Source organism: Cetorhinus maximus, chromosome 5 (assembly GCF_964194155.1).
Source record: "Cetorhinus maximus chromosome 5, sCetMax3.hap1.1, whole genome shotgun sequence".
In the NCBI taxonomy this organism is placed as follows: domain Eukaryota; kingdom Metazoa; phylum Chordata; class Chondrichthyes; order Lamniformes; family Cetorhinidae; genus Cetorhinus; species Cetorhinus maximus.
Window position 1 is genome coordinate 81,946,276 of NC_135883.1, and position 25,318 is coordinate 81,971,593.

Below are 25,318 nucleotides of genomic sequence, written 5' to 3' on the forward strand. Positions count from 1 at the left end.
AGTACGCATGGGTATGAAATAACAAGATATTACCAATGGGATAAGTTAGATCTCTCTGAAAGGATAAATTAAGATGGGCCTAATGACCTCCCTCATCTTTAATTGTCATGTGAAACTTAATGGGCGGAATTTTCTGTGCCCACTGGTGTCAGGCACGTTCGGCGGCGTGAGTGGACAATATGGAGAGAAGGCCAAAAATCGGTTTCTCAACATCGTGAAACTAGTTTGCAATCATCCGCTCAGCTCATCGATTGTGGGCCACACTTCCCACCGCCAGACATCGGGAACCTCATTGAAATCCATCTGCATATCGTTATAAGGCCAGCTGTGGAGCAGTCACTGTTGAAGGCGCTCACAGCCCCTTGCGATGTCATCATCCTGGTTTGGACCAGTCTCCCTTCATGGTTCAAACTAACAGCGCAGCCTTGCAGCGCAGGTTAGGAGAATGCCCGTGCCTGAGCTGAAAGCACAGCATGCAGCCCAATGGACAAAGCTGCCACCAATTGGTCAGATGGAGTGGGGTAGAGGAAGGTGGAGTTTCGGACAGCCATGCAGCGCACTAAACTCTGGCCATCCAAGTGGTGGCCAACACTCTCCGCGATGCATTAAGGGGCCTTCAGGCTTAACCAAGAGAGGTTCTTAGAATACCCATGCTAACCCATGCGTCTCTCTCTTTCATCCTGCAGGAGGAATACATCAGGAGCATGCAGGCTGGTGACCTAGCTGAATGCCTCAGGTCATACTGAAAGCAAAGACGATGGAGAAGAGAGCGACAGAGGGGCCTGGCTGCACAGAGGGAGGGGCAGCACCTTCAGGAAGAAGGGGCGGCTGGGGTTCCTGCACACGCCACCGAAGAGCCACAGTGAGCCATCGCTGGTCAGCGCCTAAATACACCCAGGGTCTATAGTTGCTGCCTTTCATTCCTGCAGATGGCCAAGAACCAGTGTTGCCAAACACTGCACATGTCTAGGGAACTGGTCAGTCATGTCTTGCAGATACTGCAGGATTTGGTGCCATGGGGACATGGAAGGCATCCACTGCCCGTTGCCATGAAAGTGACCGCAGCACTCAATTGTTAAGCCAGTGGCTCCTTTCAGGGCTCCACAGGTGACCTCTGTGGGATATCACAAGCCTCCACCCACAAATGCACCCAGGAGGTTATGGGTGCCATTTTCGGGGGGGCACACAGGGCCAGGACAGCCAGGATGCCAGACCGATTGGATTTGCCCAGATCTCGCGTTTCCCATAGGTGCAGGGTACCATCAACTGCACTCATGTGGCATTCAGATCTCCATCACAACATGCAGTCAACTATGTCATCCGCAAGGCATTCTATTTGCTGAATGTGCAGCTGGTGTGCGACCACTGCAAGCGCATCCTGCAGCTCTGCGCACGGTTTCCAGGGAGTGTCCATGACTCCTACATTCTCAGTTGGTCACAGATCCCTGACATCTTCCAGGGTCCACAGAGGCTGCAGCGATGGCTCCTCAGGGACAAGGGCTACTTGCAGAGGACGTGCCTGATGACATCCATGTGGCAGCATTGGACTGCAGCAGAGAAAAGATATAACGAGGCTCATTCTGCAACTCGCAATTTGGTGGAGCAAACCACCGGAATCCTGAAAATGAAGTTCCGGTGCCTGGACCGGTCTGGTGGAGCCCTGCAATACAGTCCACAGAGGGTGTCACTCATCGTTGTCACCTGCTGCACCCTTCACAGCCTGGCACTGCAATGGGGAGAGGAGCTGGCTGAGGTGGTGATGGAGGAGCTGGAGGTCTCCTCCAATGAGGAGGACGTCGACAGGGATGAGGGTGAGAAGGTCCTCGAAGGCGACGATGACAGCGATGATGCCCTTGAACTGGCCAGATGAGGCAAGCGCACTCGGGAGGCCCTCATAGCTGTTAGATTTGTGGAGGATGATGACGACACGCAGTGAAGAGACACCATAAGATCCTCACATTGCATCTGTGAGCGTTTCATTCCAGTCTGGCTTATGGCAGTGCACATACCGTCTATGAGAATGCTCCTGTCATTGAAATGCAGCAGAGACCCTAATAGTCACTCAATTGCAGGAGGATGATGACGACATGCAGTGAGGACACTCCATAAATCTTCACACGGCCTCTGAAAATGTTTGACTCCTGTCTGACCAAGGGCAGCTCGCTTGCAATCTGTGATCAGGGTCATATCATAGAGACGCAGCCATGAATCTTTAAAAGCACCTGATCCTTTGTCCGCCTTCAGCACCTGAGCCCTTCAGGAGCACAGCATCACTGCTCACAGATGCTGAAGAGATTGGGGCCATCCCCACCTTAAAGGTGCTGAGAGCACACAGAGAGAATGACAGAACTCTGTGATGCCTGCCCACAGCATTCTTGCAGCAATGACAAGCACCATCGAGGTGTAGGCATCAGTAATATGTCCAGGGAGTGTGGGGCCAGACCATCACTTTGGTCTGGAAGCTGCACAAAGCACAGGGGAGAGGCCCTGGTCTGAGACATCTGCCTTTATCATGTGCAGAAAGGTTTCACATCTGAGTGACACAAACACTGCGCATCAGAACAAAGAGCCATAGGCAGGGAGACATTGTTGACAGTTTATTTACAATAGTGAACATTTTGTACAAGTGATTAACACCCATGCCCGGGCTGTGCAATTACATCTTCTTAACCTTCCTAACCCTGCCACTACATCTTGGTGCTCCCCAGACATCCACAGTGGAGGTGGAGGCAGCCTGCTGACTGCTACACCCTGTCTGTGATGACCTTGGCAGGTGTCCTCTAGAGGGCCGAGACTCAGTGGGCCCCGGCCTGTTTTCAGGGTCCTGCTGTGTGGCAGTGGCACCCTCCTCGACCTGTGTAGCTGGAGCTGCGGGAGTCACAGGAAGAGGGGATTCGGATGGGCCGGTCACTCCCGGAGTCACCTGGGTGGATGGCTCCAGGGTGTGCACCTGCTGATCCTCCTCCCTATGGTTGCCCGAGGGCCCCTGGCTGATTCCTTGAGGAGAAGGGGTAGCTGAAGCTGCCCTTCACCCCTCTCGCTTACACACTGCTGGCGGTCAACTATGGTGTCAGCGATGGAGTTCGGCCCACGTAACAGTGCAGGAGTGACGTCCTGCACCAAGGTCTGCATGGCTGCCACCATTCTACCAGTGTTGACTTCAGTGCGTTGGCATGCAGCGTTATTACCTCTGACTGAAGGGGGACGGACTCCTCCATTGTGCCTTGCAATCCAAGGAGTGCAGTGAACATCCGTTCCTGATTTCCCCGAGCTTGCCTTTGCAGCTCCAGCAACTGAGACATGAACTAGTCCAAAGGCTCATCGTCTGACTCAGGCTCAGCAAATTTCTGGCCTCCAGCAGTCCTCCAAGTGCCGGACGCATGGGAAGTCCCTGCCTCCGCCTGCTGTGGATCAGAAAGTGTGATTTGCTCACCAGATTGTGATCCTGGGGCTACTCTAAAGCTAGGTTCCACCGCGGTGTGTCTGCACTGGTGGAGGGTGCGGGTGAGCGCTGTGACGGGACTTCAAGGAGGGTGCCTTCAGATTCCTCTTCAGAGGTTTCTTCAGGGCTTGATTGGAGGCCCTGGGCCATGGACTCTGTCGGCTGTTTCCCAGATGTGCCTGCGAAAGCTAGGGGAGATAATTAGTGCATGGCAGTGGCCTGTGAAACAGGACACATTACTCACAGCATGGCTGTCTGATGGATGTTGCACTGCTGGATCCTCACTTAGTAAAGCAGCGCTGACATCACCATCAGCACAGGAATGGTACAGGTCCTCACCGGCCAGCTGAATGCCTCTGTTTTCAAAGTCCGTTAGGACCTTGATTTCAGGCATTCCTCCTCCAACATCTCCCTGTTGTTGACAATATTCTATTGTCCTGAATAGAGATGGAGAGAGAGTAAGCAGGATGCCTGCCAATCCAGATGATAAATATGCCTGGCATGTGTGTGTGGTGAGTGGTCCCATGGAGGGGCTGAAGACAACAACAGTGTGTGTGAGAGAGTGAATGGTGACGTCCCTTGAACTGCAGTGAGTGAGGGCCCTGTGGATGTGTGATGGGTTTGTGAGTGTGAGAGTTGAGAGTGATGAGAAGACAGACTTAACCTGGCGGAACGGAGGAGATCATTCATCCTCTTGCGGCACTGGGTGGCTGTCCCCTTTTGCAGGGCGTTGGCACTGACTACCACTGTCACCGCCTCTCAAGCCAGGTTAATGTTGTTCCTGCTCATCCTGCGGCCAGAGCTTGGGTAAAGGACATCACGGGGAGACTCCAATGTGTCCAAAAGGTGCTTGAGGGATGCGTCATTAAACCTGCAGTCTTTTTGCCTTTCATGCAGCAGTCGTGGGCTGGAAACACTGAGAGGTGTGCACGCGTCTGCACTTTAAATATGGCACCCGGCGAGATGAAGCAGCGAGGTGATGGCGTGACAGGTGAATGAGAGCCTGCCATCAATGGAAATGACGTGTTTCCCAGGAAGGAATAATTAAAGCAGCAGGATTGGGATGATGCGGTGTGAAAAGTCGCCATTGTGGAAAAACACAATTTTTCCCGCCCACTACCACACTTTCTGCAAATCTGTGATGATTCTGCCCAGTGTTACTTCAATTCAGTTTCACTAACTCTAAATTTGCTTTTATCACCCTGGTACTTAAAAGTCAGTTCACTGACCTGCCTGTTAAGTTGCACAGGTCTTCCACTGACGCAGTTTTGATTGACTCAAAAGTAGTAGTCTCTTTGTGAAACTTTAATATAACTTAATTCCAGATCCACTAATACCATATGCACGACAGGCATGTGTATTTGCACAGATTCCAGAAATCATTCACTGTCTCCAAAAATTCAAATGCTGTTCTTGAATTCCTATTCAGAGATGCACATGCAGTCTCACACTTCTCAAATTTCACAGGGGCTTAAGGTATTTGCTTACTGGCCAAATTTCTAGAAGTTACCCATTTAATATACACAAATATAAATCATTGCATCTGTATACACACATAAGAAATATTCCCTATGTTGTGTATGTGCATATATACGAGGTCATATGGTACATATGTGCATACATATATGGATGGGCCACACTCTATAAAAATGTCCTCAGGTAAGCTGTAAAAAATGTCAAGAGTATTAATAAAGAAATAAATCATTTTCATTCAGAGTAAGGGGACACACAGAGAGGAGACTACATCAGAGTGAGGCATAGACAGAGTATGTAATTGGGAATTTAATTCATGTGGCAAGTTTTGGTAAGTTTGTTCTCAAGTTTAAATTTAGATTAGGAGTCAGGCTGTGACATAGAACTATCAACCACCACGTGAGTTAAATAGCCTTGCTAAACAGGGAGCTGCCTGGCAGTGTCAATCAGTTGAAAGTAGTTGGTTCAATAGGAGTTTATTACTGTCACAGGAAGCTAAGCTAGATTCATCGCAGGTTCTACATAAACAGACAGGTTTTTCAAACCGCACAGAGTAAGGGGATACAAGGAAAGGAGACTACGGAGAGTGAGACATAGACAGGTTGTGCAGTTGGGAATTTGATTCACGTGGGAATTCAATGCAGAGGGGGAAAGAGGTGCTCCTTTTTCTACTTTTTCCCTACCTCCAGTAGTTGGTGAGTTTCCTTCCTCTGTCTTGAAGCTAGGAAAGTATATTTTTCTATCACTTTAGCTTTGTAAATGATTAAGCTGGGAGAGTGAAGAGGCTACAGAGGGGCAGCAGACCTGGAAGAGAACACACTAGAAGGAAGGATATAAATTCGGACAAAGGCTCAGAGCCTACAGTTGCCTGGGAGAGAGCAGAGGCTGTGGCCACTGCAGTTTCTGCAGAACACCAGGTCTGAAAGGAAAATCAAACCAAGGCACCACAGGAAAGTCATAAGTTAATTGGCTGGTGAGTATTACTGTTTAGGGACTGAGTCTAAGCAACTGGGAGTTTTAAATTAATTAAAAATATTAACTAATTCATAACAAATAACTAGTGAGTAGCTGGTGGGTCTTATCTTGTATTTTTACATAAGGCTTGTTACCACTAGTAAGGTGTATTAATATTGGTAAAGCTTTATTGGTACTGGTAAGGTTTATTAGCAGTAACAAGGTTATTAATTAACTAATAGAGGAATGGCAGGGTTGTTCTTACCTCTTGAGTGCACAGCCTGTACAATGAGGGGAGGTGGTGGTTCAGTGGTAATATCACTGAACTAGCAATCCAGGAGGCAAAGCTAATACTCTGGGGACACAGGCTCAAATCCCACCACAGCAACTGGTGGAATTCAAATTTGAGATTCATTAATTGAATTAAAAACTAGCTTAACAATTGTTGATTGTCATTAAAATACCATCTGGTTCACTAATGCCATCTAGGGAAGGAAATCTGCTGTCCTTACCCCCACAACAATATGGTTGACTCTTAAATGCCCTCTGAAATGGCTTGGCAAGCCACTCAGTTGAATCAAAGTGCCCCATTGCCAAAAAGGAATAAAATCAGATGGACCACCCAATACTGACTTAGACAATAATAACAGCACACCCAATCTCGTTGAGACTGGAGACCTCCCTACTAACATCTGAGGGCTTGTGCCAAAAATGGGAGAGCTGCCTAACATAGTCATACCCACAGAATCCTCCTTTACAGACAGACATCACCATCCCTGAGGTATGTCCTGTCCTACCAACAGGACAGACCCAGCAGAATGGCAGCACAGTGGTATATTGAGGGAGATGGTGGCTGGTATTCCAGAGACCCAGGGCAATGCTCTGGGAACCTGGGTTCAAATCCCATCATAGCAGATGGTGAAATTTGAATTCAATAAAAAAAAATAATCTGGAACTAAAAGCCTGATGATGACCATGACCATGAAACCATTGCTGATTGTTGTAAAAACTCATCTGGTTCACTAATGCCCTTTAGGGAAGGAAATCTGCTGGCCTACATGTGACTCCAGACCCACAGCAAAGTGATTGACTCTTAATTGCCCTTGTTCAGAGGGCATTTAGGGATGGCAATAAATGCTGACCTAGCCAGCAATGCCCACATTCCATGAACAAATAAATTTTAGAAAAATACAGTCAGGAGGAAGTTGCCCTTGGAGTCCAACTTTGACTCTGGACCACATGAAGTCTCACGGCATCAAGTCAAACATGGGTAAGGAAAACTTCTGCTGATTACCACGTACCATTATTGAGGGAACCAACAAGAAGGAAAAACATACTTGACCTCATCCTCACCAATCTACCTGTCCCAGATGCATCTGTCCATTACAGAATTGTTAAGAGTGACCACTGCACAGTCCTAGTGGAGACGAAGTCCCGTCTTCACACTGCGAATACCATCAATCGTGTTCTGTGGCACTACCACTGTGCTAAATGGGATAGATTTCAAACAGATCTAGCAACTCAAAACTGGGCATCCATGAGGCACTGTGCACAATCACCAACAGCAAAACTATATACAACTACAATCTGTAACCTCCTGGTCCAGCATATCCCCCACTCTACCATTACCATCAAGCCAGGGGATCAACCCTGGTTCAATGAAGAGTGCACGAGGACATGTCAGGAGCAGCACCAGGCATACCTAAAAATGAGATGTCAACCTGGTGAAGCTACAACACAGGACTACTTGCATGTCAAACAGCATAAGCAGCATGTGATAGACGGGGCTAAACAATCCCACAACCAACAGATCAGATCTAAGCTTTGCAGTCCCACTATATCCAATCATAAATAGTGGTAGGCAATTAAACAACTAACTGGAGGAGGAGGCTCCACAAATATCCTCATCCTCAATGATGGGGGAGCGCAGTACATCAGTGCAAAAGACAAGGCTGAAACATTTGCAACCATCTTCAGCCAGAAGTGCCAGGTGGGTGATCCATCTCAGCATCCTCCTGAGGTCCCCAGCATCACAAATGCCAGTCTTCAGCCAATTCGATTCACTCCATGTGATATTAAGGAATGGTTGAAAGCACTGGATACTGCAAAGGCAATGAGCCCTGACAATGTTCCAACAATAGTACTAAAGACTTGTGCTCCAGAACTAGCTGCTCCCCAAACCAAGCTGTTCCGGTACAGCTACAACACTGACATCTACCCAGCAATGTGGAAAATTGCCCAGGTATGCCCTGTCCGCAAAAACAAATCCAACCTGGCCAATTACCACCTAATCAGTCTACCCTCACTTAACAGCAAAGTGATGGAAAGTCAACAGTACTATCAAGCAACACTTGTTCAGCAATAACCTGCTGACTGACACTCAGGACAGAAGTTTCCACTCCCGCCAGCAGTAGGTATCTTGGTGGCTGGGGAGCAAGATTTGGCGTGAGTCAAAATATCACTTTCCCGGTGGCGAGAAATTAGTTTGGAATCTAGTTCTCCTGACTTTCATGGCAGCTTAAAAGCAGGTTGAGTGTCCTGTGAATCTATGTTGGGAACCCTATTTCCATCTCATGAATGGTCATTAAAAGGCTAGCACACTGGAACCTGTTTTTCCTCCAAATTTAGCACCCTGTCAGCAGGAACCTAAATGTTCTATGTCATGACTGTACATAAGCAGCGTGTGCCTGGCAAGGGAGACTTCTTCCTGGGCTTACTGGGCACACAACGTGCCTTCTCCATTCTTGCAGACTGCTTTGGCCTGGAGCCAAAGCTGCACCAAGGCTGGAAATGGTAAGCAGGGGAAGGTGAGGTGGAAGGCTGGACCGAAGCCCAGAAGATTGGAAGGAAGCCGGAAGGCTGGAAGGGGAAAAGGCTGAAAATGTAGTAGAAGGGTGAAGCAGAGGCTGGAATGGGGGTGGAAGGGGCATAAGCTGGAAGTAGGGTGGAAAGGTGAAGCGGAGGCTGGAAGGCAGTGTGGAAGCGGCAAAGGCTGAAAGGGGGTGCAAAGATGGAATGGATGCTGGAAAGATGGTTGAAGGCGGGAGGGGTGGTGGAAGGCTGGAAGGAGGAGTAGAGTGTCTGGGGAAGGGATGGGCAAGTGTTTTAGAGGGCAGGGTCAATGAAGTCAGCGGTGGAGTCCAGAGGGGACAACTCAGAGTACTGATGGTAGGAGGGAAGAGTGACAGTCAGAGTGGGTAGTGGATACAATATGATACGGTTTAGGGTGTGTGTCTGGCAGGTGTAGGTGTCATCGGGTAAGTCCTGGAGGGGACAGGAAAGGTGGCACGGACAAAGGAAGTGATCAGGGTCAGGGTAGGCATGGGCACGGTAACGGGTGTGGGCTCCGAGGGGAGGAAAGGCATGACAAGATGAAAGGTGAGAGAGTCCAGGGTAATGGGGGGCAGTTCAAGGTTGACAGAGGGGAAAATAAAGGTCACATTGGGTGGGTTAATGGTGATGGGAGAAATTTGGTGGGTGACAGGGGGAGGGTAAAAGGAGGTGGAGAGGGCTTCAAAGGAGACACGTACCATCTTTGCAGCTGTAAGGCGACGCCCTTGGTGTCAAACTGAGATACATCGAAGTGGGAGGAGGGTATTTTCAGGTGGGTGGAGCTCAAGGTCAGATCAATTGGCCGACTAAAGGGACATCCTTATAATCCTGAGGAAACTGTATGAGAACGGTGGTCAGTTGTGATCCTCACTCTATGGTGAAGTAGGTCTGTCCCAGAATCATGGGTCTCATAACATTGAGATCCCAGCAAGGTGTGGAGCTGCCGCTCATGCTGTGCCATTTGCCATTTTAAAATGTATTCTTTCATGTGATGTGGGCATCGCTGACAAGGACAGCATTTGTTGCCCATCCCTAATTGCCCTTGAACTGAATGGCTTGCCACACTATTTCAGAGGGCATTCAACCACATTGCTGTGGTCTGTAGGCCAGACCAGGTAAGGATGTCAGATTTTCTTCCCTAAAAGACCCTAGTGAACCAGATGGGTTTTTACAAAATCAACAATGGCTTCATGGCCACTATTGCTGAGGCTATCTTTTTAATTCCAGATTATTAATTGAATTCATATTCCACCAGCTGCCGTGTTGGGATTTGAACCCTTGTCCCCCGGAACATTAGTCTGGGCCTCTGGACTACTAGCCCAATGACATTACCACTATGCCACCAGTCAGAGGTAGGGATGAAGGGAGAGCGGGAGGCAGATGCCTACAAGGAGCACGGCTAGTGAAGGGCTGCCAACTCGCCACTCCAAACCTCCATTCTCCCTGGTGAATGGTCATGGCTGACAAGGGATCATGCTGTTGGTCCACTATGCTGCTGAGGCAATGGTCTCTCCATAGAGTTTCAAGGGTGGTAGATACAAGCAGAAAAGTGTCCATGCCAGGCTTCTCACATATGGCTCTCTACACTCTGGCCAAAGAGCAATGTATCCAAATGCACTCATGTGTGAACGGGAGAAACATCCATTGCTGGCCTTCCAAGATGTCCTTTACCATCAGCAGCAGGATAATCAACAAGCCTGATGAGTGATTCTTCCACACCCACATGATGTCTGCTTGAGATTGAAAGGCAACAGGTGTCTTGGTCAGCCATCAAGCTCACATATTATGTGATGTTGCATATATTCCATGGCACAGATGTGGATATAAAGCCTCACTGTGGTGAGGTCATATGGGGATCAATGTATCTGAAGTTCCAGATGGGAGTTCTCTGGTTGGGGGACATGTTTCACCCCTGAATTCACATGGATTGTGGTATCACTGGAATATCCTTTGAATCAATGAGACTTGAAGAAGGAATAGAGCAGAATATATTTACAAAGTGCAAAATATATCCAATACCCGTGCCACCAATGTGCATTCAAAATATTTTAATCTTCCTTACTCTACCACTATGTCTAGGTGCAGCACTGCCATCTGCAGCAGAGGTGGAGGCAGCCTGCTGACTGCTCCGCCCTGTTCCCTGACATGACTTTGGCGAGTGTCCTTAGGAAGCCCGAGGCCTATAGGGCCCCAGCCTGCTAAGGGGCTCTTGCTTTAGGGCAGTTGCACCCACTTTAGCCTGACCTGCTGGAGGTGGTGGACTCACTGGCAAAGAGGTGGTGAGGCAGAGCACACTTAGATTGTCCTAGGTGGATGTCCCCGGGTCTCCTGGCTGGCACACCTCCTCCCTGTGGGTGGCTGAGAGCCCCTCCCTGAGTCCTTGAGGGGAAGGGGCACCTGGAGGAAGGTCGATGTGCCCCACCCATCTCGACTAACCACTGGTGGATCCCACCTATGGCTAGAGTGATGGAGTGCAAATCCGAGTGCAAATCTGGCAGAAACTGCTGGACCTGGGTCTCCAAGATGGCTGCCACCCTTCCTATAGAGACTTTGATGCGCTCACATGCCGAAGCCACAACAAAGAGAATGCGGACGGACTCCTCCATCCCATGTCCCAGTTTGTTGATGGCCTCTGAAAAATCTGCCAGATGTTTCCCTGCCTCCCTTAGCATCTCCAATATTGCAGATTGCACAGGCTTATCATGGGACTCGGACCCTGCACGAGCCTGGTCTCCACAGTCCTCTGAGTGCCAGGGACCTCAGCTGTCACTGTCTCCACCTGCTGTGGACCCGTGTCAGCGAGGTGATCAGCAGATGCAAACCCGAGCCGACTCTACATCTAGGATCCATGGAGATTTGTGTCTCTGCACCTTTGGAGGGTGCAAGTGAACACAGTGTTGGCTCAACAAATGTGGGACCCTCTTCTTCCTCCTCCGAGGTGGCCTGGGGGCTGGGGCTTTCTTCTGTGGAGGGCGCAGCCTCTTCCTGCTGGCACCTGGAATGGAGAAAAGATAAAATGAATGCTTGACTAGGCTGGATTAAACATTACACATAACTCAGTCATTGTCTGAATGTTGTATCTGTATAATGGATGTTTCCTCACTGGGTTGTTGGGAGAGGCTGATCTTGTTCTCAGCGCAGGCACAGCCTGTGTTCTCCCCTGCCAGATCTGCAGCCTGCTCCTCGAATTGCATGAGGGTCTTCAGCTCTGGGTCCTACCTCCCATCTTCTCTCTCTCCCTCCTGTTGTGGGCTATCTTGTCCTACATAAAGGCAGATGGATTGAATGTGAGTACGTGGATGAAAGAGCAGATCAGAAGGCCGCATGCCTGCTGTGTGCTTAGACCTCCACTGCAAGGAATTAGGATACCTTGTGTGCAGGATCTTAGATAAGATAGTGTTGTTAAAGCCACTGTCAGATTTGTCCACCAAAACCAGGACAGATCCAACCCAATCAATCACTGCCCCATCAGCGTACTCGTGATCATGAGCAAGGTGATGGAAGGTGTCGTCTACAATGCTATCAGGCAGCACTCACTCAGCAATAGCCTGCTTACTGATGCTCAGCTTGGGTTCCGCCAGGGCTACTCAGCTCCTGACCTCATTACAGCCTTAGTCCAGACATGGACAAAAGAGGGAGAGTTACTGCAATTGACATAGAATCCTACGCAATCGCAGAAGGCACAACACTTGCCCCTTTACCTCCCCTCTCTCACTGTCCAAGGGCCCAAACACTCCTTTCAGGTGAAGCAGCGCTTCATTTGCACTTCCTTCAATTTGGTCTACTGCATTCACTGCTCCCAATGCGGTCTCCTCTGCATCGCGGAGACCAAACGCAGACTGGGTGGCCGCTTTGCGGAACAGCTCCAATGTGCCCACAAGCATGACCCAGGCATTCTGGTTGCTTGCCAGTTCAACACACCATCCTGCTCTCATGCCCACATGTCCATCCTTGGCCTGCTGCAATGTTCCAGTGAAGCTCAACACAAACTGGAGGAACAGCACCTCATCTTCCGAATAGGCACCTTACAGCCTTCTGGACGTGAGTTCAACAGCTTCAGACCATGAACTCTCTCCTCTATCCTCACCCCTTTTTTAATCCCCTTTTTTCTACATTCATTTATATTTATTACTCACTTATTTTTATTTTTATTCATTTATCTGTGGTTTTATCCTCTTTTTTAACCCATTTTCTATCCTTTTTTTCTTCACCACCACCCCCTCCCCCCACCCCATCCCCCACAGGGCCATCTGTTATTTGTTTCATGTTGTTCTTTCACACAATGCTACCCTTGTTCTGCTATAATCACATTCTGCTTTCTTACGCACTATCTTTACGCCACTATCAGCACTTTTTTTAGCACTAACCATTACCATTAACAATCCCTTTGTCCTTTAGTTCATTACATCCTTGTCAATCCCTCCTTTGTCTCCATCTATCACTGGCCTTCTATCCAGCTACACCTGTCCCACCTCCCTTAAACAGTATAAATTTCATCACATTTCCACTTCTCTTCAGCTCTGAAGACGGGACTCAAAACGTCAACTCTGTTTCTCTCTCCACCGATGCTGCTAGACCTGCTGAGTTTTTCCAGAATTTTCTGTGCCTATAAATGTGCTGTCCACGCATGTCTCAACCTCATGGATGCACTGCAGTAAAGCCAGCTGCTGCTCAAGTTCTGAAACCCAGATCTCAACCTGCTGAAACTGGCAAAACTTCCTGCACAAATTGTTATCTAGGACATGGGAAAAGTTCTGGAGTTCCAATTTTTTTCCTTCATTCATGGGATGTGGGTGTCACTTGCTTGGTTATCATTTTTGCCCATGCCTAATTGTCCTTGAGAAGAAGCTGCCTTCTTGAACCGCTGTAGAACATGTGATCTAGGAACATCCACAATGCTGTTAGAGAGTTCCAGGATTTTGACCCAAAGACAATGAAGGAACGGTGATATAATTCCAAGTTAGGATGGTGTGTGACTTGTAGGGGAAATTGCAAGTGGTGGTGTTCCCATTCATTGCTGCCCTTGTCCTTCTAGGTGGTACAGGTTGCGGGTTTAGAAGGTGCTGTCGAAGGAGCACATCTTGTAGATGGTACACATTGCTGTCACTGTGTGTTGGTGGTGGAGGGAGTGAATGTTAGTGTGGTGAATGGTGTGCCAATCAAGCAGGCTGCTTTATCTTGGATGATGTTGAACTTTGAGTGTTGTTGGAGCTGCACTCATCCAGGCAAGTAGAGAATATTCCATCATACTACTGACTTGATCCTTGTAGATGGTGGACAGGCTTTGGGAAATCAGGAGTTGAGTTACTCGCTACAGAATTCCCAGCGCCTGACATGCTCTTGTACCCACGATATTTATCTGGCTGGTCCAGTTCAGTTTCTGGTCAACGCAAACCCCAGGATATCGATAGAGGAGGATTCAGTGATGGTGGTGTCCTTGAATGTCAAGGGGAGATGGTTAGATTCTCTTTTGTTGGAGATGGCCATTGCCTGGTACTTGTCGGCATGAATAATTGCCACTTATCAGCCCAAGCCTGAATGTTGCATGCTCTTGCTGCATATTGGCATGGACTGCTTCAATAACTGAGGAGATGCAAATGGTACTGAACACCATACAATCATCAGCAAACATCCCCACTTCTGACCTTACAATGGAGGGAAGGTCATTAATGAAGCAGCTGAAGATGATTGGGCCTAGGACACTACCCTGAAGAACTCCTGCAGCGATGTCCCAGGGCTGAGATGATTGACCTCCAACAATCACAACCATCTTCCTTTGTGCTAGGTATGACTCCAACCAGTGGAGAGTTTTCCCCTGGTTCCCATTGACTTCAGTTTTGCTAGGGCTCCTTGATGCCACATTCGGTCAAATGCAGCCTTGATATCAAGGGCATTCACTCTAACCTCATCTCTGGAGTTCAGCTCTTTTGTCCATGTTTGGACCAAGGCTCCAATAAGGTCAGGAGCTGAGTGGCCCTGGTGGAACCCAAATCGAGGGCGGAATTTTCCTTTCTGGAGACTAAGTCTGCTGACTGAAGTGGAAGTCAGAGTGACTTCCGCTGGAGAGCAGGACGGCTGGACACGCAAGATCTCACACTTTTCAGCTCATTAATTATGCAGCTGCAAAGAGCACGTTGAATCTTGTGGCATGGTACCTGGGCCTGCGGTGCCCAGACTTAGGCTCCAACGTCCTCCTGCATTTCTTCTCCCCTCCACTGTAGCACTGCCACTGCAGGGACTGAAGGGCTCTCTAAGGAAGGACTTCCTTCTGAGTGAAGGGCAGAAGTCCCGTCTGCAGCCACTTCATGCTCACTCTCAAGTGTGAAATGGCTGCGGGCACTCGGAGTTGGCAGGGGAAGCGAGACCACACCATCCGAAAAATTCAAGCCATAGACAAGTTGGTGGAATGAGCAGACATGTAGCAGCTGAAGTTCATTGTGGAGAAATCTGAGGTGATTCATTTTGGTAGGAAGAATATGGAAAGACAATATAAAATAACGGGTACAACTCTGAGGGGGTGCAGGAGCAGAAGGGCCTGGGTGTTTATGTATATACTGTTCTGAGCTGCCACCATGTTTTGAGATTGGATCCTTCTGTCTTGGACTCTGGGTTGACTTGGCCCTCAGACAGCCTGTACTTACTCTGGTATCTGCTTAGCACTTGTTTGTTAGCAGTGCTTCTAAACAGGTTACAGAGTGGGCACATACCTCTTAGTCATGATTCCAACCTCTCTCTTGAAAATCTAACATATGACTGACCAGTGTCAGTGGTACATCATCATCTATGTCATGTATTAGCATATCCCATCTGTTAACCCTTTAAACTACACCTCCCCCCAAATATACTATCCTACTTTTTAATAACATGAAACTGCGTTTGTAACTACTTATATTGCATTTCTGTAACTCCCTTTTTATAACTACAGATTCTACTCAACTATCACTCTCACTCTTCCCCTCCCTTAGTCACTGTGTTAGGGGATTCAATCTCTCTGTGTTCTCAGCCCTTAGGAAAGATGGCTTGGAGACTTGACAGCTTTCTTCCACATCTGGTAGGACATCATTATCCACAGAATAGGAGAACGCTTTATCAGCATTGCTGCCATATAGCTGGGAAGCTGAGTGTACATTTCAGAATGACTGAACTGTGAGGACAACAAAGAGTTTTCAACGAAAGATTGATTCAAAAGAGAAGACTGATCATAAGTGAACTTTGGACCCTCTGGGACTAGAAGAGAAGCACTCAGGGTATTCTGAAGGACTTTTTGCTCCGCTGAAGGACACTGGGAAGAAGCTTCTGAAGATGAGTGATCTTCAACTCTTGGGAAGACTGTCACAGCGGTATCATCAAATGCTGTATCAAGGATTGAAAAGGCATTGAAGATCTGAGATTTCAATGAACTTAGGCAGCCAAGGAAAAAGCAACCAACTTCCTGTAAGACTGCCAGGAAAAGAGGAGATGACTTCTCAATGATTTCTCAGGAGAATCATCTACTTTCTGTAGGCAATGGTAAGAGAGCCACACTTCTCTCTGTGTAAGGTTGCACTATTATGGGCAATGGGAAGAACTGCTGAGAATCTGGAAACAAGACAGCCTCATCTTCTGTAACGAGAGAAATTTCTTGTAGGCAATCAATTCTGGGGCAAGATTGCTGTACAGGATTTTGGAGCTTCAGAAATGCTAAAGATTCTGCCGCTGACCTCCAGCTCTGAAGAGAAGACGACTTTCCGCTGGGATTGAAGTATGGGTGCCAATTGACTTTCACCCTGGGAAGGTACCAGCTCTCTAACAGTGTAATCCTCTATGAACTCTAACTTGAACTCAGGCAGACCATTCTTTGTGGAAGACTTTTCATGAACAACAGAAGACATCAGTAGATTCAGTGAAACTAAGATCTGAATGATGCTCAGCCACTAAAAGCACAGCTGATTCTTCTAAAACGACAGAAATCATGAGGTGCACCAAACAACAGGAAAGATGAATCATCCTCTAGGACCTCAACCTCCAAGAGATCACTCCATGCTGCAAGGGATTCTTCCTCATTACTCTCTAGGAAGAGCCAATTCAGGCCCGGCAGTTCTTCATGGGGCTGGCCACCATCTGCTGCAGTGCCTTTTGTATCCTCCACTTTTGGCCTTACTTCCATGAAGAACTGAGAGATTTATAACTTCCTTGTCTGACCTGGATCTAGTGCATGGTGTCTCTGTGAATGAAAAGAACTTACTACTAAGCGTATAAACTTGTTCCACTTCTGAAGGCTGAATTTCCATAGTTTCAAAGTAAAAGGCTGAAGGTTGTTGCATGAAAGACAGTGGGTCATTCAAATGTTAAGCATCTTCTGGTTTTCCTAAGATTCCTAGAAGTATGCCAACATCTTCACTCAATAAGGATATACATTGATTGTGAAAAATATAGAATGAATCAATGGTCTGCCACCCCTTGTAGCTAAAAGGAGCAACAATCCTGCCTTTAATTGGAAGGTTAGTGCTCCCTGGACCTTATAATTTGATGTCTGATGGATAAAAGGTCATTGGCTGAAGCCAGTCAAGGTCATCTCCTAATATGTTAACAGCTGCTCCAGTATCAATTTCAAAAGAAGCATTGAACTTGGACTGTAACTGACCAGTGGTCTGGATGAAGATTATTTTGTTAGAACGATTAGAGGGGAGATGAGTAATTTTTTTTTCACCCAGAGGATTAGTGGGGATCTGGAATGTAGCAAGCTGGATACAAAATTGGCTCAGTGGTAGGAAACAAAGGGTAATTGTTGATGGATGTTTTTGTGACTGAAAGGCTGTTTCCAGTGGGGTTCCACAGGGCTCAGTACTAGGTACCCTAGTTTTTGTGGCATATATTAATGATTTGGACATAAATATAGGGGAAATGATCAAGAAGTTTGCAGATGACATAGAAATTGGCCACGCGGTAGATAGCGAGGAAGATTGCTGCAGACTGCAGGAAGATATCATTGGACTGGTCAGGTGGGCAGAAAAGTGGCAAATGAAATTCAACCCAGAGAACTGTGAGGTGATACACTTGGGGAGGTCAAACAAGGCAAAGGATTACACAATAAATGGGAAGATACTGAGAGGTATAGAGGAAGTGAGGGACATGAAGAGGGCTATGAAGAGAGGCTTGATAGGCTAGGGTTGTTTTCCTCAGAGCAGAGAAGGCTGAGGGGGGACCTGATAGAGGAATTCAAAATTATGAGAGACATAGATAGGGTAGAAAGGAAGAATCTTTTCCCCTTAGCAGAGGTGTCAATAACCAGGGGGCATAGATTTAGGGTAAGGTGCAGGAGGTTTAGAAGGATTTGAAGAAAAAGTTTCTCACCCAGAAGGTGGTTAGAATCTGGAACACACTGCCTGAGGGGGTGGTAGAGGCAGGAACCCTCACAACATTTAAGCAGTATTTAGATGTGCACTTGAAATGCCATAGCATACAGGGCTACAGGCCAAGTGATGGAAAATGGGATTAGAATAGATAGGTGCTTGATGGCCGGCATGGACATGATGGGCCAAAGGGCCTGTTTCTGCGCTGTATAACTCTATGACTCTATGATATTGGAGTGAATGTCCTGAAGGTAGCATAAAGTAGATAAGGTGGTTAAAAAGGGATATGGAATCCTTTCATTTGTGAGTCGAGGCATAGGATATAAGAGCGGGGAGGTTATGCTGTAGCTATATAAAATATTAGTTAGGCCACAACTTGAGTACTGTGTACAGTTCTAGTCACCTCATTACAGAAAGAATGTAAGTGCATTAGAGAGGGTACAGAGGAGATTTACAAGGATGTTACCAGGACTGGAAAAATGCATCTATGAGGAAAGATTGGATAGGCTGGGCTTATTCTCCTTGGAACAGAGGAGGCTGAGGGAAGATTTGATTGAAATGTACAAAATTATGAGGGGCCTGGATAGAGTAAATGGGAAGGGCCTATTTACTTTAGAAAGAGGTCAATGACTTGGGGACATAGATTTAAAGTGATTGTTAGAAAGATTAGAGGGAAGGTGAGGAAAATCATTTTCACCCAGAGGGTTGTGGAGGTCTGGAACTCTCTTTCCGAAAAGGTAGTAGAGGCAGAAACCCTCAACTCATCTGAAAGGTGTCTAAATATGCACCTCAAGTGTGGTATTCAAGGTGCGATCTCACCGATGCCTTGTATAGCTGAAGTATAACATCCTTATTTTTATGTTCAATCCCTCTCATACTAAGGGATAGTATTCCATTCACCTTCTTAATTTCTTGCTGTACCTGCATACTAACTTTTTGTGACTCATGTACTAGTACACCTCTAGATCCCTCTGCATCTCAGAATTATGCTGCCGTTCTCCATTTAAGTAATACTGTGCTTTTTTGTTCTTCCTGCCAAAGTGAACACCTTCATATATTCCCACATTAAACTCCATTTGCCAGATCTTTGCCCACTGACTCAACCTATCTATATCCAAAGATTATAGGTTCAAAGGAGGTTTACTAGATTTATACCTGGAAAGAGTGGGTTGTCTTATGAGGAAAGGATGGATAGACTGGGCTTGTTTCCACTGGAGTTTAGAAGAGTGAGGGGTGATTTGATTGAAGTATACAAGATCCTGAACAGCCTTAACAAAGTAGATGTGGAAAGGATGTTTCCTCTTGTGGGTGAATCCAGAACTAGGGGGCACTGTTTTAAAATTAGGGGTCGCCCTTTTAGGACAGAGATGAGGAGAATTTTTTTTCTCTCTGAGGGTTGTGCGACTTTGGAGCCCTCTGCCTCAGAAGGTGGTGGAGGCGGGGTCATTGAGTATTTTTAAGGCGGAGGTAAATAGATTCATGTTAAGCAAGGGAACCAAAGGTTATCAGGGTTAGATGGGAATGTGGAAATCGACACTCAAGGAGATCAGCCATGATCTTATTGAATGGCGGAGCAGGCTCGATGAGCCTAATGGTCTACTCCTGTTCTTATTTCTTATGTTCTTATGGTAACCTGCAGGGCTATGGACCAAATGCTGGAAAGTGGAGTTCGGCTGAGTGCCTCATTTTTCCACTGGCACAGACACGATGGACTAAGTGGTCTCTTTCTGGGGTCTAAACTTTCTATGATTCTATCTAATTCCCCAAGGAACTCCGTCGGATTGTCGTCTTCTGGACTTTATTTCTTGGAAGGAAAGTGTTTCCTAAATATTCTCTGGTCTGGAACTTCGACTAAAATTGCTGGATTTTCAGAAACACTTGAAATGTCTAGTTTTGCCACACTGGAAGCACTCCATGCCCTTGCTGGGCAGTCTTGGTGCCTACGCTGGGTTTTGACGCCACAACGCAAGCATCTCAAAATGACTGCCAGCATGGAGTTTCCTACCCTTTCAGTTTGTTTGGCCGGCTTTCATATGGGTGGGGCCGCTGCCCATGAGCCTATTCATCTACGGAGCCATGTGAAGATTCGGTATCACCACAAATTATAGCCTGATTCGCCACTCGGAGTTGGGGCCATTTCGTGCACTGAACCACCTGCTCAATAATGGGGTTGTGTGGTGGATTAAAAAAGGTATCAAAGGCTTTAATAATAGAATCAATATCTGCGGTGGGCTCCGGCACACCCTGCCTTAGGAGAACATCATCTGCGGCTGGACCACTGCATAAAGAAAGGAACTGACTTAAAGCTTTTGCTCCTTTTCATGAAGACCTATCGCTGCTTGGTACCAGTGGAAATGGAGTTTCTACAACTCCCACTGCTGGCCTCCCTGCAGGCCCTCGAGTCAGTCAAATGGGTGGGGCAAGGGCAGGGACTGCTCAGAAGGTATGGTCATCATTACCTTTCCCCAGTGTGCTGCTCCCCTCAGCTGAAATTTCTCAAGCTGCTTTCAAAGGTTTCTTCACTCTGTGGTTCCTTCCACCAATATCTTTGACATCAATGTTTCCATCGCTGCCGCTATGTTCTGAGTTACCATCATTTTCTGAGATTGGATCCTTCTGGCCTTGGACTCTTGCAGAGGAACTTGGTTCTCAGACAGATGGTAGACATATTCTGGTATCTGCTTGACACTTGTTTATTAGTACTACATCTAAACAGGTTACAAAGTCGGCACATAGGTCTAAGGCAGGATTCCAAGCTTTCTCTTGAGAGTCTAATACATGACTGGCTAATGTCAGTGATACATCATCATCCAGGTCATGCAGTATGCATATCCCATCTGTTAACCCTTTAAACTACGCATTAGTCATTGAAGGTGACAGAACTGGTTTAGAGAGCAGTTAATAAAGCATACAGTATCCTAGGCTTTATTAATTTTGGCACAGAGTGCAAGAGCAAGGAGGTTTGTGGTATTAGGGTGTTCAGGACTGAAACAGTTAATGTAGGACTGGGGAAACAGTACCGCCCACATGATGATGTAAAGACAGTCACATGACTAGTAGTCATCTGGGAGTAGTTTGAATGGAGATGGTTCATGGCTTGGGCCGAAGAAGCCTACCGTTTTATATATCTGTACATAGTTATGTCATACAAGTAATAGTTATTGTGCAGACTCTATGGGCAGAATCGTCCCAGATTTGCACTAAGTGCAGTAGCAGGCGGGGGAAAGGGCATTTTATCCGCCAGCCACAATGGTGGCTTTTCATGCGGTATTGTGCCAAACCCGCCTCATTAATTATGCATTCCCAGGAAACATATCATTTTGATGGTAGGTGGGCTCTCATTCGCCCATCATGCCATCACCTCACCGCTTCATCACACCGGTTGCCATATTTAAAATGCAGCCTGCAACTGCTGCATAGAAGACATGGCCCTGAAAGGCAAGAAGACTGCAGCCCCCTGGTTTAATGACGCATCCCTCGTGTGCCTTTTGGATGCATTGGTAGGCCCACCGTGATGTCCTCTACCTGCTCTAGATGCAGGATGGGCAGCAACATCACTAATCCAGCATGGTAGGCAGTGGCAGTGGTGGTCAGTGCCAATGTCCTGAAAAAGAGGGCAGCCAACCAACACCACTATGGGATGAATGGTCTCATCCATTCCGTCAGGGTAAGTCACTCTTCTCATCACTCTTAATTCTCATGCTCACAAACCCATCAGACATCCACATGGATCTCACACCTCAAGGGACAACACCATTAACTCTCACGCACACCCTCACATCTTCCTCAGGCTCATATCTTCTGGAGCTCGCATCCTTATCCCGTCCATAGCTCCACCCACCACACAAACATTCCATGCAGTGGCATGTGCCTGTTCACACTCTCTCCATCTGTTTTCATGTAGGACAGCTGGCTCACAACAGCAGGGAAAGGTCCCAGAGCGGGGCTGGAGTGGCCCACATTAGGTCCCTCACTCATTTTGAGGAGTGTGCCATCGCGCTGACTGGTGAGGATTACAATGAGGTTCCCAATGTCCGATGGCAGGAAACACAGCCTGCCATTGACGGGTACAGCAGGCGATTGTGAACTGGTTTCACAATGTCGTGAAACCAATTTTTGGCCTTCTCGCCATATTGCCCGTTCACACCGCCAAATACCCTCGATGCCAACGGGCATGGAAAATTCCACCCTATTCCTCTGAACCTCTTCCTTAGACAACCACATCAACATACATCATTTATGTTGAACTTGTATAAGACACTAATTTGGCCTTAGGTGGATGTGAAGGCATTGGAGAGAGTGCAGAAAAGATTCACACGAATGATTCCAAGGATGAGGAACTTCAGTTATGAAGATAGATTGGAGAAGTTAGCCTTCTCTTGTCCAAGGAAAACAATCCTGGTAGAGGTAATCAAAATCATGAGGCATCTGGAAAGAGTAGATAGAAGGAAACTGTTCCCACTTGTGAAAGCTTTGAGAACAAATAGACACAGATTTAAAGCAATTGGCAAAAGAAGGAAAAGCAAAATAAGAAATAACAGCAAGTGGTTAAGGCCTGGAATGCACTGTCAGAGTGTGTGGTGGAGGAAGGCTCGATCAAGACATTCAAAAGGGAATTAGATTGTTATTTGAAAATGAACAATGTGCAGGGTTATGGGGGAAGGAAGGAGAATGACATTAAGTGAAATGCTCATCTGGAAAGCCGGTGCAGACACAATGGGCTAATGGCCTCCTTCTGCACTGTAAGAACTCTGTGATTCTGTGATTCTTTTAACTGCATTTTAGTATAATTAAGATAGTAATTGAATAAATATATGCATAATGAAGACGTACAAAGAGAAAAAATAAGTGGGCTATATGTATATAATCATATGTTAATGTTCCCTTATGATATTTAAGACATTTTGATATATTCTTTTGTAAGCATCATAAAATATATTTGTATCGATGTTTGATTTTAGGCCATCTCATGTTCAAACATAAATGCTATGCACATTTGAAGTAAATAGCAATTAAAAATATTTGATGCAAAACTTTCTTGCAAAGAAGAAAAATAGTGCCATTCATAATCAAAATTCTTCATTAAAAAAACTTGCTCTCAGGTGGGCATCACTGGCAAGGCAGCATGAATTGACTATTCCTAGTTGTAACTCAGAAGCTGATGGTTCATCTTCTTGATCCGTTGCAGTTGATGTGGATTCTTTGTCACGGTTTTATACACTTTGGAGGACGGTTTAGAGTCAATCAGGTTGGTCTGGGACTTGGGCCACATACAGGCCAGACTGGGTAAGGGTGACAGGTCCAATTCCCTATAGGTCATTAGTGAATGAGTTGGGATTTTCTGACAATCCAATTGCTTTATGGTCATGGTTACTGATCCCATTGACTTTCTAAAATTGAAATTCTCAAATTGCTTGCCATGGTGGGATTTGAACTCGCGTTCTTTGGATTAGTAGTCCAGTAATAGAAGTAGTATCTGTCAGTCCCCACTAACAAAGCTAACTTCCCTGAAGAAAAATGTGGCAAACATTGCAACCTTCAAATACTGTGTTGTCTCTATTAATTTCACCCAATTTAATTTCTCCAACGTTTCCCCCTACCACAAAAGCAAATCATACAACTCTTCAGAATAATTTACATGCTACAATATGCCTGTGACTTGTTGCTTTCTTAACTAAGGGCGGAATTTTACGGCCCCTCCCGGCGGCGGGATTTTCCAGTCCCGCCGAAGTCAATGGATTTTTGAACATCTCACCGCATTTTACGGCCCCGTCACAAATTCTACCCAAGTTTTCCATTAATTGCAGGAACTATTAATAGTTGTTCCTAAATTCTTAATACTTTAATTAATACTTTTGTTCTTCTATTACTTTGCTTGTAACTCTATCCTATGAAAATCTCCACTGATTTGCAACATTCTATAAATTCTGTCACATTAAAAAGATGAAATACCCAAATATAAAAGAAACTTTCAATTGTTCAGAACATCACATTGTACTGCATGAAATATGTGTGGTGTTTTTTGTTAAATTACAGAATTCACTATTGATTTTGAGTACCAGTTTCCTACAATCAAGGTCAATCTGTTAATGAGCACATAAACAAGCTTCATAATTCTCATATGTTGTATCAGAGCTAAAACAGATTAAGTAATGCACAACACAATTTGTTTAGAAAACCTCTTTACCTTCAATATCCCTACATTTAAGTTACTATATACACCACATTAAAATTCAACTTCTCAGTTGTATGCAAGTCTAAAAATTAGCCCACAGTTCGAATTCAACTTAAATATAACATCATTGGCAGTGCATTACTGCAGTCCCATTGTTTTAATGGACTATTTAAAACTGCCTCCAAAGTTGTGTCTTTAGTTATGTATTCTCCACAAAGTTAGATTTCAAAAATAATTACACTATAACGTTTCCGTGCCTGTAACACACAGCACCCGAACGTTTCTGAAATTGCTACAAATACAAATTTGAAAAGTCTGCCAATGAAGCGCTCAGCATGAACCGTTCAATATAGCTGTCAACTTTCACTTACCTCTCTGCTGACCGCTGCTGCAATGCCAACATAACAGTGCAGTGACTGCAAGCACGAGTAAACGAGAAGTTTTCATTTTGTTGTTATTTTGTGATCTTCTTACTTCATTACCATAGCTTTCACTCACTTCAGCTGCAAACTTTGCTTCCTCTGTATGCACTGAGTTGAGTGACACTGAGGGGCTGCTGCCTGCGCTATTCTCGCAGCCGCAGCACAGACTGGCGCAAGCGCCCCCTGACGCCGAAGGCAGGGAGTGCGCCAATGCGCTCCGGATCAGTCCTGGGACTGCCCGCCAGATTTGAACAAAATCCATGGGCACAACACATGCTGAAGATGTTTGGATTCTTGATAACAAAGTCAAGCCTCGTATGCACCCAAAATCGCGTGTACTTCTTTCTAGCTGAATTTCCTGTTTCCAGTGTCTAATTGTGCCTAATTCGGTGCCTTTTGATTTTTTTTAAAGATATTTTTGATTTTCACTAACATCTCAGTTTTTGGTGGCCTGCAGACTTGGGAAAGAAGGTTGAAACAGGCAGGAGCTCTGAAAGGGGGAGGGGGGAGTGGAGTCCCGCTAAAAAAAAATCCGTATGTTTCAGAGAAACAGGATATTTTGAACACGTTTCCCAATATTTCTATCACTGATGTTTTCCTCACGGCCTGCCTGAGTCTCTTGTAGAAAAATTAATGGAGATTGATTAACATGATTAGTCATTAACTCCATTATTGCTGTAGCATGCAA

General features: G+C 46.3%; 1 protein-coding gene across 1 annotated transcript in view; it reads right to left on the minus strand.

The window, feature by feature from the left end:
* Positions 1-24,839, minus strand: part of lama2 (laminin, alpha 2) — a 582,487-nt gene extending 557,648 nt beyond the window's left edge. Inside the window, exon 1 of the mRNA XM_078542125.1 lies at positions 24,580-24,839. Within this exon, the coding sequence (XP_078398251.1) occupies positions 24,580-24,655 (76 nt within the window). The 5' untranslated portion in view covers positions 24,656-24,839. The remainder of the gene's footprint in view (positions 1-24,579) is intronic.
* Positions 24,840-25,318: the final 479 nt, after the last annotated feature.